Source organism: Oncorhynchus keta, chromosome 18 (assembly GCF_023373465.1).
Source record: "Oncorhynchus keta strain PuntledgeMale-10-30-2019 chromosome 18, Oket_V2, whole genome shotgun sequence".
NCBI classification, from domain to species: Eukaryota; Metazoa; Chordata; class Actinopteri; order Salmoniformes; family Salmonidae; genus Oncorhynchus; species Oncorhynchus keta.
The window spans coordinates 51,641,941-51,663,198 of NC_068438.1; the positions used below are offsets into that span (position 1 = coordinate 51,641,941).

At 48.9% G+C, this 21,258-nt stretch overlaps 1 protein-coding gene across 1 annotated transcript; it reads right to left on the minus strand.

Annotated features, from left to right (window-relative positions):
* Positions 1-18,283: 18,283 nt before the first annotated feature.
* Positions 18,284-20,634, minus strand: LOC127909046 (proline-rich protein 2-like). Its single transcript, XM_052468914.1, has 12 exons — positions 20,565-20,634; positions 20,381-20,476; positions 20,197-20,292; positions 20,013-20,108; positions 19,784-19,924; positions 19,600-19,695; positions 19,325-19,465; positions 19,187-19,282; positions 19,049-19,144; positions 18,724-18,960; positions 18,494-18,589; positions 18,284-18,405 (listed from the first exon to the last, which is right to left on the minus strand). The coding sequence occupies exons 1-12, from the start codon at positions 20,632-20,634 to the stop codon at positions 18,284-18,286; spliced, it is 1,383 nt and encodes a 460-aa protein (XP_052324874.1).
* Positions 20,635-21,258: the final 624 nt, after the last annotated feature.

The window sequence follows — 21,258 nt, forward strand, 5'->3', positions numbered from 1 at the left end:
TGTTATGACATGGTGTTGGGGTTAATTGTGTTGTGTAGTATGTAATGTGAGTAATATTTGACAACAGGCTGTTGCATTAGTCATTCAGTGTAAATAGTCATGGTGTAATTGTGACATGTTTTCTCTGTAATGTGTGAGTCCATCTCTCTCAAGGGATACTACACTTGCACAATAGGCATCACAGACACACGCAATACTGTCGTGTAGCGTCGAGCTGGGGTAGGGCTGAGGCTGAGGTAGGGCTGAGGCTGGGGTAGGGCTGAGGCTGAGGTAGGGCTGAGGCTGAGGTAGGGCTGAGGCTGAGGTAGGGCTGAGGCTGAGGTAGGGCTGAGGCTGAGGTAGGGCTGAGGCTGGGGTAGGGCTGAGGCTGAGGTAGGGCTGAGGCTGGGGTAGGGCTGAGGCTGAGGTAGGGCTGAGGCTGAGGTAGGGCTGAGGCTGGGGTAGGGCTGAGGCTGAGGTAGGGCTGAGGCTGAGGTAGGGCTGAGGCTGGGGTAGGGCTGAGGCTGAGGTAGGGCTGAGGCTGAGGTAGGGCTGAGGCTGAGGTAGGGCTGAGGCTGAGGTAGGGCTGAGGCTGAGGTAGGGCTGAGGCTGGGGTAGGGCTGAGGCTGAGGTAGGGCTGAGGCTGGAGCAGGATTGAGGCTGGAGCAGGGTTGAGGCTGAGGTAGGGCGGAAACTGGAGTAGGGCTGAGGCTGGGGAATGGCAGGGGCTGGGTTGAGACTGGAGTAGAGTTGAGGCTGGAGTAGGGCTGGGGTAGGGCTGAGGCTGGGGTAGGGCTGAGACTGGAGCAGGGCTGAGGCTGAGGTAGGGCTGAGACTGGAGTAGGGCGGAGGCTGAGGTTGGACTGAGGCTAGGGCATGGCAGGGGCTGGGGTAGGGGTAGGGCTGAGACTGGAGTAGGGCGGAGACTGGAGTACGGCTGAGGTAGGGCTGAGGTAGGGTTGAGGCTGGGGCAGGGCTGAGGCTGGAGTACGACTGGGGCTGAGATAGGGCTGAGGCTGGGGCAGGGCTATGGTTGGGGTACGGCTGGGGCTGGGGTAGGGCTGGGGTAGGACTGAGACTGGGTAGGGCTGAGGCTGAGACAGGGCTTGGGTTGGAGTACGGCTGGGGCTGAGATAGGGCTGAGGCTGGGGCAGGGCCATGGTTGGGGTACGGCTGGGGCTGGGGTAGGACTGAGACTGGGTAGGGCTAAGACTGGGGCAGGGCTTGGGTTGGAGTACGGCTGGGGCTGAGATAGGGCTGAGGCTGGGGCAGGGCTATGGTTGGGGTACGGCTGAGGCTGGGTAGGGCTAAGACTGGGGCAGGGCTGAGACAAGGCTGAGACTGGAGTAGGACTCAGACTGGGGTAGGGCTGGGTCTGAGGTAGGGCTGATGGGGTAGGGCTGCTGGGGTAGGGCTGGGTCTGAGGTAGGGCTGGGTCTGAGGTAGGGCTGCTGGGGTAGGGCTGGGTCTGAGGTAGGGCTGCTGGGGTAGGGCTGGGTCTGGGGTAGGGCTGGGTCTGAAGTAGGGCTGCTGGGGTAGGGCTGGGTCTGAGTTAGGGCTGCTGGGGTAGGGCTGGGTCTGAGGTAGGGCTGGGTCTGAAGTAGGGCTGCTGGGGTAGGGCTGAGACTGGGGCCAGCCTAATACAACAGGCCATTAGCAGGGGAAAAGGCTGCTCTGGGTTGCTCCATCACTGGCTAACAAATCTTCTGACAGGCAGACAGGCAGGGCCAGCTCTCTCATAGTATTACTTTGTTATAATATATTGTAGCGTTTCGTGATCAAATATTGATGGACACCAATCAACAGATCGAAACACCCTGATGACGCTAGGCTAGCCAGGGACAAGGCTGACACTGGAGTAGGACTCAGACTGGGGTAGGGCTGGGTCTGAGTTAGGGCTGGTGGGGTAGGGCTGGGTCTGAGGTAGGGCTGCTGGGGTAAGGCTGGGTCTGAGGTAGGGCTGCTGGGGTAGGGCTGTCTGCTGGGGTAGGGCTAGTCTGATGAGCCTGGGAGTAGTCTGATGAACCTGGGAGTAGTCTGATAAACCTGGGAGTAGTCTGATGAACCTGGGAGTAGGCTGATGACCCTGGGAGTAGTCTGATGACCCTGGGAGTAGTCTGATGAGCCTGGGAGTAGTCTGATGAACCTGGGAGTAGTCTGATGAGCCTGGGAGTAGTCTGATGAACCTGGGAGTAGTCTGATGAACCTGGGAGTAGTCTGATGAACCTGGGAGTAGTCTGATGAACCTGGGAGTAGTCTGATGAACCTGGGAGTAGTCTGATGAGCCTGGGAGTAGTCTGATGAACCTGGGAGTAGTCTGATGAACCTGGGAGTAGTCTGATAAATCTGGGAGTAGTCTGATGAACCTGGGAGTAGTCTGATGAACCTGGGAGTAGTCTGATGAACCTGGGAGTAGTCTGACGAACCTGGGAGTAGTCTGATGAACCTGGGAGTAGTCTGATGAACCTGGGAGTAGTCTGATAAACCTGGGAGGAGTCTGATGAACCTGGGAGTAGTCTGATAAACCTGGGAGTAGTCTGATGAACCTGGGAGTAGTCTGATAAACCTGGGATTAGTCTGATAAACCTGGGAGTAGTCTGATGAACCTGGGAGTAGTCTGATGAACCTGGGAGTAGTCTGATGACCCTGGGAGTAGTCTGATGAACCTGGGAGTAGTCTGATGAACCTGGGAGTAGTCTGATGAACCTGGGAGTAGTCTGATAAACCTGGGAGTAGTCTGATGAACCTGGGAGTAGTCTGATGAACCTGGGAGTAGTCTGATGAACCTGGGAGTAGTCTGATAAACCTGGGAGTAGTCTGATGAACCTGGGAGTAGTCTGATAAACCTGGGAGTAGTCTGATGAACCTGGGAGTAGTCTGATGAACTTTGGAGTAGTTTTTCTGTCTATTTTAGCTCTGGATGTGTTGAAATCACAAAGGGCTCTTTCTAGGAAGAAGTTTAGAGTTACAATGCTGTAGATTAATGCTTTCGTCCCAAATGGCAAACTATTCTCTTTATAGTGCACTTCTTTTAACCAGAGCCCTGATAGTGTGTTGTGTTATGTTTTGATATGTAGGCTACATATATGCCTTTTGTAAAAATAAAATAAAAAATTTAAATGATGTAGTTCTGTCCTTGAGCTGTTGTCTATTCTGTGTTATGTCATGTTTTGTGGACCCCAGGAAGAGTAGCTGCTGCTTTTTTGCAACACCTAATTGGGATCCTAATAAAATACCCCCCAAAAAGTAGTGCACTAAATTGGGAATAGGGTGCCGTTATGGACGCAGGCTGTGTCTCTGGCCCAGTGTAGCCTACGTCATGACATCATAGTGTAACTTACGTCATGACATCACAGTGTAGCCTACGTCATGACATCATAGTGTAGCCTACGTCATGACATCATAGTGTAACTTACATCATGACATCACAGTGTAGCCTATGTCATGACATCATAGTGTAGCCTACGTCATGACATCATAGTGTAACTTACGTCATGACATCACAGTGTAGCCTACGTCATGACATCATAGTGTAGCCTACGTCATGACATCATAGTGTAGCCTACGTCATGACATCATAGTGTAGCATACGTCATGACATCACAGTGTAGCATACGTCATGACATCACAGTGTAGCATACGTCATGACATCACAGTGTAGCATACGTCATGACATCACAGTGTAGCATACGTCATGACATCACAGTGTAGCCTACGTCATGACATCACAGTGTAGCATACGTCATGACATCACAGTGTAGCCTACGTCATGACATCATATCATGTTATCTGGTGATCACAACAACACTGGCATACCATGAATAAAGTCAAAACTATTTGTTGGTTGGATTTTATTTTTCTTTAAATTGTCCAGATTAATCCCATGACATCACAGTGGACCAGAGAAAGCATTGGAAAACAGTAATGACATCACAGTGTAGCCTACGTCATGACATCATATCATGTTATCTGACCAAGTGATCACATTTCTTAACACTGGCATACCATGAATAAAGTCAAAACTATTTGTTGGTTGGCAGTTTATTTTTCTTTAAATTGTCCAGATTAATCCCAGAGCAGTGGAAGATGGACCAGGGGCCATTCTCAGTGCTTCCCAGAGCAGTGGAAATACAAGGGACCAGAGGGCTCCCAAAGCATTGGAAAACAGGGCTAATGTAGTTAGAGTCAGGGGCCATTCGCTGGGGTAATATTTCCAGAGCAGTGGAAATAGAGTAGGACCAGGGGCCATTCGCTAGCAGGGCTCCCAATCACAGAGCAGTGGAAATAGAGTAGGACCAGTCTGGGAGTTGATATAGAGCAAAGTTCAACATGACCAAGTGTCATTCTACATTTCTTAGAAAGACCATTCGCTAGCAGGGCTCCCAATCCCAGAGCAGTGGAAATAGAGTAGGACCAGGGGCCATTCGCTAGCAGGGCTCCCAATCACAGAGCAGTGGAAATAGAGTAGGACCAGGGGCCATTCGCTAGCAGGGCTCCCAATCCCAGAGCAGTGGAAATAGAATAGGACCAGGGGCCATTCGCTAGCAGTGCTCCCAATCCCAGAGCAGTGGAAATAGAATAGGACCAGGGGCCATTCGCTAGCAGGGCTCCCAATCACAGAGCAGGGGAAATAGAGTAGGACCAGGGGCCATTCGCTAGCAGGGCTCCCAATCCCAGAGCAGTGGAAATAGAGTAGGACCAGGGGCCATTCGCTAGCAGGGCTCCCAATCCCAGAGCAGTGGAAATAGAGTAGGACCAGGGGCCATTCGCTAGCAGGGCTCCCAATCACAGAGCAGTGGAAATAAGGACCAATTCGTAGACAGAGCAGTGGAAATTCTTTCTCTTTTTTTACCTTTATATAACTAGTAGGACCAGGGGCCATTCTGGTCTAGCAGGGCTCCTAATCACAGAGCAGGGGAAATAGAACTGGTCTAGGACCAGGGGAACATTCTGGTCTAGAACAGGGCTCCCAATCCCAGAGCAGTGGGTGGAAACAGAACTTAGGACCAGGGTGGGTTAACCATTTAACTGGTCTAGCAGGGCTCCCAATCCCAGAGCAGGGGAAACTGGTCTAGAACAGTTAGGACCAGGGGCCATTAACTGCATAGCAGGGCTCCCAATCACAGAGCAGGGGAAATAGAACAGTAGGACCATGGGCCATTCGGTCTAGGAACAGGGCTCCCAATCACAGAGCAGTGGAAATAGAGTAGGACCAGGGGCCATTCGGTCTGGCAGGGCTCCCAATCCCAGAGCAGTGGAAATAGAACAGTGGGTTAACTAGGACCAGGGGCCATTTGGTCTAGGAACAGGGCTCCCAATCCCAGAGAACAGTGGAAATAGAACAGTGGGTTAACTGGACCAGGGGTTAACCATTCTGGTCTAGCAGGGCTCCCAATCACAGAGCAGTGGAAATAGAGTAGGACCAGGGGCCATTCGCTAGCAGGGCTCCCAATCACAGAGCAGTGGAAATAGAGTAGGACCAGGGGCCATTCGCTAGCAGGGATCCCAATCACAGAGCAGGGGAAATAGAGTAGGACCATGGGCCATTCGCTAGCAGGGCTCCCAATCACAGAGCAGTGGAAATAGAGTAGGACCATGGGCCATTCGCTAGCAGGGCTCCCAATCACAGAGCAGTGGAAATAGAGTAGGACCAGGGGCCATTCGCTAGCAGGGCTCCCAATCACAGAGCAGTGGAAATTCTTTCTCTTTTTTACCTTTATATAACTAGGCAAGTCAGTTAAAAACAAATTCTTATTTACAATGGCGGCCTACCGGGGAACAGTGGGTTAACTGGTCTAGGAACAGTGGGTTAACTGGTCTAGGAACAGTGGGTTAACTGGTCTAGGGAACAGTGGGTTAACTGCCTAGGGAACAGTGGGTTAACTGGTCTAGGAACAGTGGGTTAACTGGTCTAGGAACAGTGGGTTAACTGGTCTAGGAACAGTGGGTTAACTGGTCTAGGAACAGTGGGTTAACTGGTCTAGGAACAGTGGGTTAACTGGTCTAGGAACAGTGGGTTAACTGGTCTAGGAACAGTGGGTTAACTGGTCTGGGAACAGTGGGTTAACTGGTCTAGGAACAGTGGGTTAACTGCCTGGGGAACAGTGGGTTAACTGGTCTATGAACAGTGGGTTAACTGGTCTAGGAACAGTGGGTTAACTGCCTAGGGAACAGTGGGTTAACTGGTCTAGGAACAGTGGGTTAACTGGTCTAGGAACAGTGGGTTAACTGGTCTAGGAACAGTGGGTTAACTGGTCTAGGAACAGTGGGTTAACTGGTCTAGGAACAGTGGGTTAACTGCTTAGGGAACAGTGGGTTAACTGGTCTAGGAACAGTGGGTTAACTGGTCTAGGAACAGTGGGTTAACTGGTCTAGGAACAGTGGGTTAACTGCCTAGGGAACAGTGGGTTAACTGCATAGGGAACAGTGGGTTAACTGCCTAGGGAACAGTGGGTTAACTGGTCTAGGAACAGTGGGTTAACTGCCTAGGGAACAGTGGGTTAACTGGTGTAGGAACAGTGGGTTAACTGGTCTAGGAACAGTGGGTTAACTGGTGTAGGAACAGTGGGTTAACTGGTCTAGGAACAGTGGGTTAACTGGCCTAGGGAACAGTGGGTTAACTGCATAGGGAACAGTGGGTTAACTGCCTAGGGAACAGTGGGTTAACTGGTCTGGGAACAGTGGGTTAACTGGTCTGGGAACAGTGGGTTAACTGGTCTAGGAACAGTGGGTTAACTGGTCTGGGAACAGTGGGTTAACTGGTCTGGGAACAGTGGGTTAACTGGTCTAGGAACAGTGGGTTAACTGGTCTAGGAACAGTGGGTTAACTGGTCTAGGAACAGTGGGTTAACTGGTCTAGGAACAGTGGGTTAACTGCCTAGGGAACAGTGGGTTAACTGGTGTAGGAACAGTGGGTTAACTGGTCTAGGAACAGTGGGTTAACTGGTGTAGGAACAGTGGGTTAACTGGTCTAGGAACAGTGGGTTAACTGCCTTGTCCAGGGTGCAGAACGACATTTTTACCTTTCAGCTCTGGGATTCGATCGAGCAACCTTTCGGTTACTGGCACAACGCTCTAACCACTAGTCTTCCTGCAGCCCCAGTAGGACCAGGGGCCATCTGCTAGCAGGGCTCCCAATCCCAGAGCAGTGGAAATAGAGTAGGACCAGGGGCCATTCGCTAGCAGGGCTCCCAATCACAGAGCAGTGGAGATAGAGTAGGACCAGGGGCCATTCGCTAGCAGGGCTCCCAATCACAGAGCAGTGGAAATAGAGTAGGACCAGGGGCCATTCGCTAGCAGGGCTCCCAATCACAGAGCAGTGGAAATAGAGTAGGACTAGGGGCCATTCGCTAGCAGGGCTCCCAATCACAGAGCAGGGGAAATAGAGTAGGACCAGGGGCCATCCGCTAGCAGGGCTCCCAATCCCAGAGCAGGGGAAATAGAGTAGGACCAGGGGGCGTATGTACATAGACATGGAACAGCTGGTCCACCACCTTCAAAATAGGGGTGTAATCTTACGCTTTCCCCCTCCCACGTTTAAAAAAAAAAAAAAAAAATGGACAAAAAAATGATTATGATCCATTTGGGTAATTTGTCATTAGTAACGTTTCGAGCTAGTTTATATTAAAATAGATGTGTCCATTTTATACATGATATAATCATTAACAGATTTGCATTTTTCACCAACTCCACCCAGTCGTATCGAGATGAATGGTTTTGCCCATTTTAAAGATTTGCCTCTCTCCACGTGCCCCTGTGTTGGTTCAGTGCAGTCAGAAAGCACGAGTTGCACCACTGGTGTTTACAATGACCTACAAAATAACATGGTTGATCTATTGTCGTTGTGCTGCTTATTTATTTACTTGAACCTTTATATTAACTAGTCAATTCAGTAAAGAACAAATTCTTATTTACAACTGCCTTGTTCAGGGGGCAGAATGACAGATTTTTACCTTGTCAGCCTCTGGGATTTGATCTAGCAACATTTCAGTTACTGGCCCAACGCTCTAACCACTTGGGCCAAGAAACACGAGCAATGGACATTAGACCGGTGGAAATCTGTCCTTTGTTCTGATGAGTCCAAATGAGAGATTTTTGGTTCCAAACCGCTGTGTCTTTGTGAGACGCGGTGTGTTTGAAACGGAAGATCTCTGCATGTGTATTTCCCACTGTGAAGCATGGAGGAGGAGGTGTGATGGTGCTTTGCTGGTGACACTGTCACTATGATATATTTAGAATTCAAGGCACACTTAACCAGCATGGCTAACCCAAGCATTCTGCAGTGATACGCCATCCCATCTGGTTTGGGCTTTGTGGGACTGTCAAGGCTATTTGAAGATTCTCAAATATATATATATATATATATATATATATATATATATATATATATATATATATATTTGTTTAACACTTTTTTGGTTACTACATGATTCCATACATGTTATTTCATCATTTTGATGTCTTCACTATTATTCTACAATGTAGAAAATAGTAAAAATTAAGAATTTTTTTTTAAAAAAACGAATGAGTTGGTGTGTCGAAAATGTTGACTGGTAGTGTACTTCAGTGTGAAGATTACATAACTAAAGCCTAGATTATAATAGGATTAATGCAGAGGGCCGAGAGACGCAGGCAGGCGCCATGATTAACCAACGTCTAAGAATTTGGTGGCAAATTCCTGCAAGAAAAAAAACGAACATTGCATCTAAGATGATTAGAGAGCAGAGAGAACACAGTAGAAATAAAAAACGGGTACCAAGAGGACAGTACAGTCAATTCCTGATAAGTGTAGGCCTACTTCGAATAAAGTGCAAACTCCATTTGCCAGACCTTTGGTGAAAATTGTATTTGATATCATTACAAAAATACTTGAGCTGGGCTCGAATTAGTTTGATTGGCACAATGGACCAATAGCCAATAGAATATCCACAAAACTGCAAAACCCCGCCCACCTGGCAATCCAGGCAGGCTAAAGCAAAAGCTAAACGTATTTGAAAGATATAAAATAGTATTTGAACCCAGGTCTGTTATGTGTAAAGCAGTTCTGTATTCCTAATCTAATGACATCATTTGAATTGCTCCTGATAACTGCATACTTCCTGATCCTGTCTATGCCTGGTGTTTATTATCAATAACTTTGGTTTCTGTATCGGTACTGTATATACAGTATCGCATAAAATAGATTATATACAGTGCCTTGCGAAAGTATTCGGCCCCCTTGAACTTTGCGACCTTTTGCCACATTTCAGGCTTCAAACATAAAGATATAAAACTATATTTTTTTGTGAAGAATCAACAACAAGTGGGACACAATCATGAAGTGGAATGACATTTATTGGATATTTCAAACTTTTTTAACAAATCAAAAATTGAAAAACTGGGCATGCAAAATTATTCAGCCCCTTTACTTTCAGTGCAGCAAAATCTCTCCAGAAGTTCAGTGAGGATCTCTGAATGATCGAATGTTGACCTAAATGACTAATGATGATAAATACAATCCACCTGTGTGTAATCAAGTCTCCGTATAAATGCACCTGCACTGTGATAGTCTCAGAGGTCCGTTAAAAGCGCAGAGAGCATCATGAAGAACAAGGACCACGCCAGGCAGGTCCGAGATACTGCTGTGAAGAAGTTTAAAGCCGGATTTGGATACAAAAAGATTTCCCAAGCTTTAAACATCCCAAGGAGCACTGTGCAAGAGATAATATTGAAATGGAAGGAGTATCAGGCCACTGCAAATCTACCAAGACCTGGCGGTCCCTCTAAACTTTCAGCTCGGAGAAGACTGATCAGAGATGCAGCCAAGAGGCCCATGATCACTCTGGATGAACTGCATAGATCTATAGCTGAGGTGGGACACTCTGTCCATAGGACAACAAACAGTCGTATATTGCACAAATCTGGCATTTATGGAAGAGTGGCAAAAAGAAAGCCATTTCTTAAAGATATCCATAAAAAGTGTCGTTTAAAGTTTGCCACAAGCCACCTGGGAGACACACCAAACATGTGGAAGAAGGTGCTCTGGTCAGATGAAACCAAAATTGAACTTTTTGGCAACAATGCAAAACGTTATGTTTGGCATAAAAGCAACACAGCTCATCACCCTGAACACACCATCCCCACTGTCAAACATGGTGGTGGCAGCATCATGGTTTGGGCCTGCTTTTCTTCAGCAGGGACAGGGAAGATGGTTAAAATTGATGGGAAGATGCATGGAGCCAAATACAGGACCATTCTGGAAGAAAACCTGATGGAGTCTGCAAAAGACCTGAGACTGGGACGGAGATTTGTCTTCCAACAAGACAATGATCCAAAACATAAAGCAAAATCTACAATGGAATGGTTAAAAAATAAACATGTCCAGGTGTTAGAATGGCCAAGTCAAAGTCCAGACCTGAATCCAATATCGAGAATCTGTGGAAAGAACTGAAAACTCCTGTTCACAAATGCTCTCCATCCAACCTCACTGAGCTCGAGCTGTTTTGCAAGGAGGAATGGGAAAAAATGTCAGTCTCTCGATGTGCAAAACTGATAGAGACATACCCCAAGCGGCTTACAGCTGTAATCGCAGCAAAAGGTGGCGCTACAAAGTATTCACTTAAGGGGGCTGAATAATTTTGCACGCCCAATTTTTCAGTTTATGATTTGTTAAAAAAGTTTGAAATATCCAATAAATGTCGTTCCACTTCATGATTGTGTCCCGCTTGTTGTTGATTCTTCACAAAAAAATACAGTTTTATATCTTTATGTTTGAAGCCTGAAATGTGGCAAAAGGTTGCAAAGTTCAAGGGGGGCGAATACTTTCGCAAGGCACTGTATATCCACCCAGATAAGCAAGACAATGGTTGAGTCCAAAGTGGCACCCTATTCCCTACATAGTGCACTACTATTGACCAGGACCCATAGCAACCTATTGCCTACATAGTGCACTACTATTGACCAGGACCCATAGCAACCTATTCCCTACATAGTGCACTACTTTAGACCAGGACCCATAGTACCCTATTCCCTACATAGTGCACTACTTTAGACCAGGACCCGACCCCCTACATAGTGCACTACTATTGCACCCATAGCACCTATTCCCTACATAGTGCACTACTATTGACCAGGACACATAGCACCCTATTCCCTACATAGTGCACTACTATTGACCAGGACCCATAGCACCCTATTCCCTACATAGTGCACTACTACCAGGACCCATGACCCTATTCCCTAGGACTATTGACCAGGACACATAGCACCCTATTCCCTACATAGTGCACTACTATTGACCAGGACCCATAGCACCCTATTCCCTACATAGTGCACTACTATTGACCAGGACACATAGCACCCTATTCCCTACATAGTGCACTACTATTGACCAGGACCCATAGCACCCTATTCCCTACATAGTGCACTACTATTGACCAGGACACATAGGGAATCATGTCGTGGCGGAACAGATTCAAAGTCCACGTCATCATTGATTTACCCACCACTTCCTGTCTGGGCTGACCCTGTGTTATGGCTGTTATCACTGTAAGTTCAAAGGTTAAGCCCAGGAAATCACTGAGAAAAACAACGCACTGAAAGGACATGGGGTGCACACACACTTAACACATACAAGGCACACACACACACCACACACACAAACAGCACACAGATCGATATGCCTCCAAAGCAATCGGCCACTGAGCTGAAAGACGACCTGTTGGTCACCTCCTAACATAGGACAACATGAGGCCACCTGTGACAGGAAGCTGTCGTATCATATCTACTGTACAGTGAGAGTATGTGTTGACACAATCTTAGCTTCCTGTCTCTGAGTTAATGACCCATAGGTCACCTCAATCACCTGCTCAACAATAGTCAAATGTTCTGGTTTCCCTGGGATCCCCTCTTACATCTGACATTACAATATCTGCTGTATAAGGAGCATATGACAGGGTGAAACACTTGTAGATACCTGTGTATGACAGAGTGAATCCCTCGTAGATACCTGTATATGACAGGGTGAAACCCTCGTAGATACCTGTATATGACAGAGTGAATCCCTCGTAGCTACCTATATATGACAGGGTGAAACCCTCGTAGATACCTGTATATGACAGAGTGAATCCCTCGTAGATACCTGTATATGACAGAGTGAATCCCTCGTAGATACCTGTATATGACAGGGTGAAACCCTCGTAGATACCTGTATATGACAGAGTGAATCCCTCGTAGATACCTGTATATGACAGAGTGAAACCCTCGTAGCTACCTATATATGACAGGGTGAAACCCTCGTAGATAGCTGTATATGACAGAGTGAATCCCTCATAGATACCTGTATATGACAGAGTGAATCCCTCATAGATACCTGTATATGAGAGAGTGAATCCCTCGTAGATACCTGTATATGACAGAGTGATGATACCTGTATATGAGAGAGTGAAACCCTCGTAGATACCTGTATATGACAGAGTGAATCCCTCATAGATACCTGTATATGACAGAGTGAATCCCTCATAGATACCTGTATATGACAGAGTGAAACCCTCGTAGATACCTGTATATGACAGGGTGAAACCCTCGTAGCTACCTGTATATGACAGGGTGAAACCCTCGTAGATACCTGTACATGACAGAGTGAAACCCTCGTAGATACCTGTATATGACAGAGTGAAACCCTCGTAGATACCTGTATATGACAGGGTGATGATACCTGTATATGACAGGGTGAAACCCTCGTAGATACCTGTATATGACAGAGTGAAACCCTCGTAGATACCTGTATATGACAGAGTGAAACCCTCGTAGATACCTGTACATGACAGAGTGAAACCCTCGTAGCTACCTGTGTATGACAGAGTGAATCCCTCGTAGATACCTGTATATGACAGGGTGAAACCCTCGTAGATACCTGTATATGACAGAGTGAATCCCTCGTAGCTACCTATATATGACAGGGTGAAACCCTCGTAGATACCTGTATATGACAGAGTGAATCCCTCGTAGATACCTGTATATGACAGAGTGAATCCCTCGTAGATACCTGTATATGACAGGGTGAAACCCTCGTAGATACCTGTATATGACAGAGTGAATCCCTCATAGATACCTGTATATGAGAGAGTGAATCCCTCGTAGATACCTGTATATGACAGAGTGATGATACCTGTATATGAGAGAGTGAAACCCTCGTAGATACCTGTATATGACAGAGTGAATCCCTCATAGATACCTGTATATGAGAGAGTGAATCCCTCGTAGATACCTGTATATGACAGAGTGATGATACCTGTATATGACAGAGTGAAACCCTCGTAGATACCTGTATATGACAGGGTGAAACCCTCGTAGATAGCTGTATATGACAGGGTGAAACCCTCGAAGCTACCTGTATATGACAGGGTGAATCCCTCGTAGATACCTGTATATGACAGGGTGAAACCCTCGTAGATAGCTGTATATGACAGGGTGAAACCCTCGAAGCTACCTGTATATGACAGGGTGAATCCCTCATAGATACCTGTATATGACAGAGTGAAACCCTCGTAGATACCTGTATATGACAGAGTGAATCCCTCGTAGATACCTGTATATGACAGAGTGAAACCCTCGTAGATACCTGTATATGACAGAGTGAAACCCTCGTAGATACCTGTATATGACAGAGTGAATCCCTCATAGAGACCTGTATATGACAGAGTGAATCCCTCGTAGAGACCTGTATATGACAGAGTGAATCCCTCATAGAGACCTGTATATGACAGAGTGAATCCCTCGTAGAGACCTGTATATGACAGAGTGAATCCCTCATAGATACCTGTATATGACAGAGTGAATCCCTCGTAGAGACCTGTATATGACAGAGTGAATCCCTCGTAGATACCTGTATATGACAGAGTGAAACCCTCGTAGATACCTGTATATGACAGGGTGAAACCCTCGTAGATACCTGTATATGACAGAGTGAATCCCTCGTAGAGACCTGTATATGACAGAGTGAATCCCTCGTAGAGACCTGTATATGACAGAGTGAATCCCTCGTAGAGACCTGTATATGACAGGGTGAATCCCTCATAGATACCTGTATATGACAGGGTGAATCCCTCGTAGATACCTGTATATGACAGAGTGAATCCCTCGTAGAGACCTGTATATGACAGAGTGAATCCCTCGTAGAGACCTGTATATGACAGAGTGAATCCCTCGTAGAGACCTGTATATGACAGGGTGAATCCCTCGTAGAGACCTGTATATGACAGAGTGAATCCCTCGTAGAGACCTGTATATGACAGGGTGAATCCCTCGTAGAGACCTGTATATGACAGGGTGAATCCCTCGTAGATACCTGTATATGACAGGGTGAAACCTGTATATGACAGAGTGAATCCCTCGTAGATACCTGTATATGACAGAGTGAATCCCTCGTAGATACCTGTATATGACAGAGTGAAACCCTCGTAGATACCTGTATATGACAGAGTGAAACCCTCGTAGATACCTGTATATGACAGAGTGAAACCCTCGTAGATACCTGTATATGACAGAGTGAAACCCTCGTAGCTACCTATATATGACAGGGTGAAACCCTCGTAGATACCTGTATATGACAGAGTGAAACCCTCGTAGCTACCTATATATGACAGGGTGAAACCCTCGTAGATACCTGTATATGACAGAGTGAAACCCTCGTAGATACCTGTATATGACAGAGTGAAACCCTCGTAGCTACCTGTATATGACAGAGTGAAACCCTCGTAGATACCTGTATATGACAGGGTGAAACCCTCGTAGATACCTGTATATGACAGAGTGAAACCCTCGTAGATACCTGTATATGACAGAGTGAATCCCTCGTAGAGACCTGTATATGACAGAGTGAATCCCTCGTAGAGACCTGTATATGACAGAGTGAATCCCTCATAGAGACCTGTATATGACAGAGTGAAACCCTCGTAGAGACCTGTATATGACAGAGTGAAACCCTCATAGCTACCTGTATATGACAGGGTGAAACCCTCGTAGATACCTGTATATGACAGAGTGAAACCCTCGTAGATACCTGTATATGACAGAGTGAAACCCTCGTAGATACCTGTATATGACAGAGTGAAACCCTCGTAGATACCTGTATATGACAGGGTGAAACCCTCGTAGATACCTGTATATGACAGAGTGAAACCCTCGTAGATACCTGTATATGACAGAGTGAATCCCTCGTAGAGACCTGTATATGACAGAGTGAATCCCTCGTAGAGACCTGTATATGACAGAGTGAATCCCTCATAGAGACCTGTATATGACAGAGTGAATCCCTCGTAGAGACCTGTATATGACAGAGTGAATCCCTCATAGATACCTGTATATGACAGAGTGAATCCCTCGTAGAGACCTGTATATGACAGAGTGAATCCCTCGTAGATACCTGTATATGACAGGGTGAAACCTGTAATGACAGAGTGAAACCCTCGTAGATACCTGTATATGACAGAGTGAAACCCTCGTAGATACCTGTATATGACAGAGTGAAACCCTCGTAGAGACCTGTATATGACAGAGTGAATCCCTCGTAGATACCTGTATATGACAGAGTGAATCCCTCGTAGAGACCTGTATATGACAGAGTGAAACCCTCGTAGAGACCTGTATATGACAGAGTGAAACCCTCGTAGAGACCTGTATATGACAGAGTGAATCCCTCGTAGAGACCTGTATATGACAGAGTGAAACCCTCGTAGATACCTGTATATGACAGAGTGAAACCCTCGTAGAGACCTGTATATGACAGAGTGAAACCCTCGTAGATACCTGTATATGACAGAGTGAAACCTCGTAGATACCTGTATATGACAGAGTGAAACCTCGTAGAGACCTGTATATGACAGAGTGAATCCCTCGTAGAGACCTGTATATGACAGAGTGAATCCCTCCCTCATAGATACCTGTATATGACAGAGTGAATCCCTCGTAGAATCCTCCTGTATATGACAGAGTGAATCCCTCGTAGAGACCTGTATATGACAGAGTGAATCCCTCGTAGATACCTGTATATGACAGAGTGAAACCCTCGTAGAGACCTGTATATGACAGGGTGAAACCCTCGTAGATACCTGTATATGACAGAGTGAATCCCTCGTAGAGACCTGTATATGACAGGGTGAATCCCTCGTAGAGACCTGTATATGACAGAGTGAATCCCTCGTAGAGACCTGTATATGACAGGGTGAATCCCTCGTAGATACCTGTATATGACAGGGTGAATCCCTCGTAGATACCTGTATATGACAGAGTGAATCCCTCGTAGAGACCTGTATATGACAGAGTGAATCCCTCGTAGATACCTGTATATGACAGGGTGAATCCCTCGTAGATACCTGTATATGACAGGGTGAATCCCTCGTAGAGACCTGTATATGACAGAGTGAATCCCTCGTAGAGACCTGTATATGACAGGGTGAATCCCTCGTAGAGACCTGTATATGACAGGGTGAATCCCTCGTAGATACCTGTATATGACAGGGTGAAACCTGTATATGACAGAGTGAATCCCTCGTAGATACCTGTATATGACAGGGTGAAACCCTCGTAGATACCTGTATATGACAGGGTGAATCCCTCGTAGAGACCTGTATATGAGTGAGTGAAACCCTCGTAGATACCTGTATATGACAGGGTGAAACCCTTGTAGATACCTGTATATGACAGGGTGAAACCCTCGTAGATACCTGTATATGACAGGGTGATACCCTCGTAGCTACCTGTATATGACAGAGTGAATCCCGCGTAGATACCTGTATATGACAGGGTGAATCCCTCGTAGAGACCTGTATATGACAGAGTGAATCCCTCGTAGAGACCTGTATATGACAGAGTGAATCCCTCGTAGATACCTGTATATGACAGGGTGAATCCCTCGTAGATACCTGTATATGACAGAGTGAATCCCTCGTAGATACCTGTATATGACAGGGTGAAACCCTCGTAGATACCTGTATATGACAGGGTGAATCCCTCGTAGAGACCTGTATATGACAGGGTGAATCCCTCGTAGAGACCTGTATATGACAGGGTGAAACCCTCGTAGCTACCTGTATATGACAGAGTGAATCCCTCGTAGATACCTGTATATGACAGAGTGAAACCCTCGTAGATACCTGTATATGACAGAGTGAAACCCTCGTAGATAGCTGTATATGACAGAGTGAATCCCTCGTAGATACCTGTATATGACAGGGTGAAACCCTCGTAGATACCTGTATATGACAGAGTGAATCCCTCGTAGAGACCTGTATATGACAGAGTGAATCCCTCGTAGAGACCTGTATATGACAGAGTGAATCCCTCGTAGAGACCTGTATATGACAGGGTGAATCCCTCATAGATACCTGTATATGACAGGGTGAAACCCTCGTAGATACCTGTATATGACAGGGTGATACCCTCGTAGCTACCTGTATATGACAGAGTGAATCCCGCGTAGATACCTGTATATGACAGGGTGAATCCCTCGTAGAGACCTGTATATGACAGAGTGAATCCCTCGTAGAGACCTGTATATGACAGAGTGAAACCCTCGTAGAGACCTGTATATGACAGAGTGAAACCCTCGTAGAGACCTGTATATGACAGAGTGATACCTGTATATGACAGAGTGAATCCCTCGTAGAGACCTGTATATGACAGAGTGATACCTGTATATGACAGAGTGAAACCCTCGTAGAGACCTGTATATGACAGGGTGATACCTGTATATGACAGAGTGAAACCCTCGTAGAGACCTGTATATGACAGAGTGAATCCCTCGTAGAGACCTGTATATGACAGAGTGAAACCCTCGTAGAGACCTGTATATGACAGAGTGAATCCCTCGTAGAGACCTGTATATGACAGAGTGATACCTGTATATGACAGAGTGAATCCCTCGTAGAGACCTGTATATGACAGAGTGAATCCCTCGTAGATACCTGTATATGACAGACTGAATCCCTCGTAGCTACCTGTATATGACAGGGTGAAACCCTCGTAGATACCTGTATATGACAGGGTGAATCCCTCGTAGAGACCTGTATATGACAGAGTGAATCCCTCGTAGCTACCTGTATATGACAGAGTGAATCCCTCGTAGAGACCTGTATATGACAGAGTGATACCTGTATATGACAGGGTGAATCCCTCGTAGAGACCTGTATATGACAGAGTGAATCCCTCGTAGAGACCTGTATATGACAGAGTGATACCTGTATATGACAGGGTGAATCCCTCCCACCCACTTGACTGGACAGGGGTCATAGGTGGGCCTGGGTCCACCCACTTGACTTGGCAGGGGTCATAGGTGGGCCTGGGTCCACCCACTTGACTGGGCAGGGGCGCCGTCATAGGTGGGCCTGGGTCCACCCACTTGACTGGGCAGGGGCGCGGTCATAGGTGGGCCTGGGTCCACCCACTTGACTGGACAGGGGCGCCGTCATAGGTGGGCCTGGGTCCACCCACTTGACTGGACAGGGGCGCCGTCATAGGTGGGCCTGGGTCCACCCACTTGACTGGGCAGGGGCGCGGTCATAGGTGGGCCTGGGTCCACCCACTTGACTGGGCAGGGGCGCCGTCATAGGTGGGCCTGGGTCCACCCACTTGACTGGGCAGGGGCGCGGTCATAGGTGGGCCTGGGTCCACCCACTTGACTGGGCAGGGGCGCCGTCATAGGTGGGCCTGGGTCCACCCACTTGACTGGGCAGGGGCGCCGTCATAGGTGGGCCTGGGTCCACCCACTTGACTGGGCAGGGGCGCGGTCATAGGTGGGCCTGGGTCCACCCACTTGACTGGGCAGGGGGCGGTCCATGGAGGTCATAGGCCTGGGTCCACCCACTGGACTGGGCAGGGCGCGGTCATAGGTGGGCCTGGGCCCACCCACTTGACTGGGCAGGGGCGCGGTCATAGGTGGGCCTGGGTCCACCCACTTGACTGGGCAGGGCGCGGTCATAGGTGGGCCTGGGTCCACCCACTTGACTGGGCAGGGGCGCGGTCATAGGTGGGCCTGGGTCCACCCACTTGACTGGGCAGGGGCGCCGTCATAGGTGGGCCTGGGTCCACCCACTTGACTGGGCAGGGGCGCGGTCATAGGTGGGCCTGGGTCCACCCACTTGACTGGGCAGGGGCGCGGTCATAGGTGGGCCTGGGCCCACCCACTTGACTGGGCAGGGGCGCGGTCATAGGTGGGCCTGGGTCCACCCACTTGACTGGGCAGGGGCGCGGTCATAGGTGGGCCTGGGTCCACCCACTTGACTGGGCAGGGGCGCGGTCATAGGTGGGCCTGGGTCCACCCACTTGACTGGGCAGGGGCGCGGTCATAGGTGGGCCTGGGTCCACCCACTTGACTGGGCAGGGGCGCGGTCATAGGTGGGCCTGGGTCCACCCACTTGACTGGGCAGGGCGCCGTCATAGGTGGGCCTGGGTCCACCCACATGACTGGGCAGGGGCGCGGTCATAGGTGGGCCTGGGTCCACCCACTTGACTGGGCAGGGGCGCGGTCATAGGTGGGCCTGGGTCCACCCACTTGACTGGGCAGGGGCGCCGTCATAGGTGGGCCTGGGTCCACCCACTTGACTGGGCAGGGGCGCGGTCATAGGTGGGCCTGGGTCCACCCACTTGACTGGGCAGGGGCGCGGTCATAGGTGGGCCTGGGTCCACCCACTTGACTGGGCAGGGGCGCCGTCATAGGTGGGCCTGGGTCCACCCACTTGACTGGGCAGGGGCGCGGTCATAGGTGGGCCTGGGTCCACCCACTTGACTGGGCAGGGGCGCCGTCATAGGTGGGCCTGGGTCCACCCACTTGACTGGGCAGGGGCGCCGTCATAGGTGGGCCTGGGTCCACCCACTTGACTGGGCAGGGGCGCCGTCATAGGTGGGCCTGGGTCCACCCACTTGACTGGGCAGGGCGCCGTCATAGGTGGGCCTGGGTCCACCCACTTGACTGGGCAGGGGCGCCGTCATAGGTGGGCCTGGGTCCACCCACTTGACTGGGCAGGGGCGCCGTCATAGGTGGGCCTGGGTCCACCCACTTGACTGGGCAGGGGCGCCGTCATAGGTGGGCCTGGGTCCACCCACTTGACTGGGCAGGGGCGCCGTCATAGGTGGGCCTGGGTCCACCCACTTGACTGGGCAGGGGCGCCGTCATAGGTGGGCCTGGGTCCACCCACTTGACTGGGCAGGGGCGCCGTCATAGGTGGGCCTGGGTCCACCCACTTGACTGGGCAGGGGCGCCGTCATAGGTGGGCCTGGGTCCACCCACTTGACTGGGCAGGGGCGCGGTCATAGGTGGGCCTGGGTCCACCCACTTGACTGGGCAGGGGCGCGGTCATAGGTGGGCCTGGGTCCACCCACTTGACTGGGCAGGGGCGCGGTCATAGGTGGGCCTGGGTCCACCCACTTGACTGGGCAGGGGCGCGGTCATAGGTGGGCCTGGGTCCACCCACTTGACTGGGCAGGGGCGCCGTCATAGGTGGGCCTGGGTCCACCCACTTGACTGGGCAGGGGCGCCGTCATAGGTGGGCCTGGGTCCACCCACTTGACTGGGCAGGGGCGCCGTCATAGGTGGGCCTGGGTCCACCCACTTGACTGGGCAGGGGCGCCGTCATAGGTGGGCCTGGGTCCACCCACTTGACTGGGCAGGGGCGCCGACATAGGTGGGCCTTTGTAGATATTGTCTATTGTTTATATTTTGTTTAGTCTCTGTCAGAAATTAGCTTTTTTTCTCTCCGTATGGACAATTTCTGGGATCTTTTATTTCATCTCATGAAACACGTTTACATGTTGCGTTTATATTTTGTAGATATTGTATATTGTTTATATTTTGTATATATTGTATATTGTATATTGTTTATATTTTGTTTAGTCTCTGTTTGTCACGCCCTGGTCGATGTATGTATGTTGTCTTCATTTATTTGGTCAGGCCAGGGTGTGACATGGGTTTATTTTGTGGTGTGTTTTTGTATTGGGGTTTTAGTAGGTATTGGGATTGTGGCTGAGTAGGGTTGTCCAGGAAAGTCTATGGTTGCCTTGAGGCGGTTCTTAATCAGAGGCAGGTGATTATCGTTGTCTCTGATTGGGAACCATATTTAGGCAGCTATATTCTGTGAGTGTTTGGTGGGTGATTGTTCCTGTCTCTGTGTTAGTTATTCACCAGATAGGCTGTATAGGTTTTCACATTCCGTTTGTTGTTTTTGTTTGTTTGTGTTAAAGATGTATCGAACTAACCACGCTGCATTTTTGGTCCGACTCTCCTTCGACGGAAGAAAGCTGTTGCCT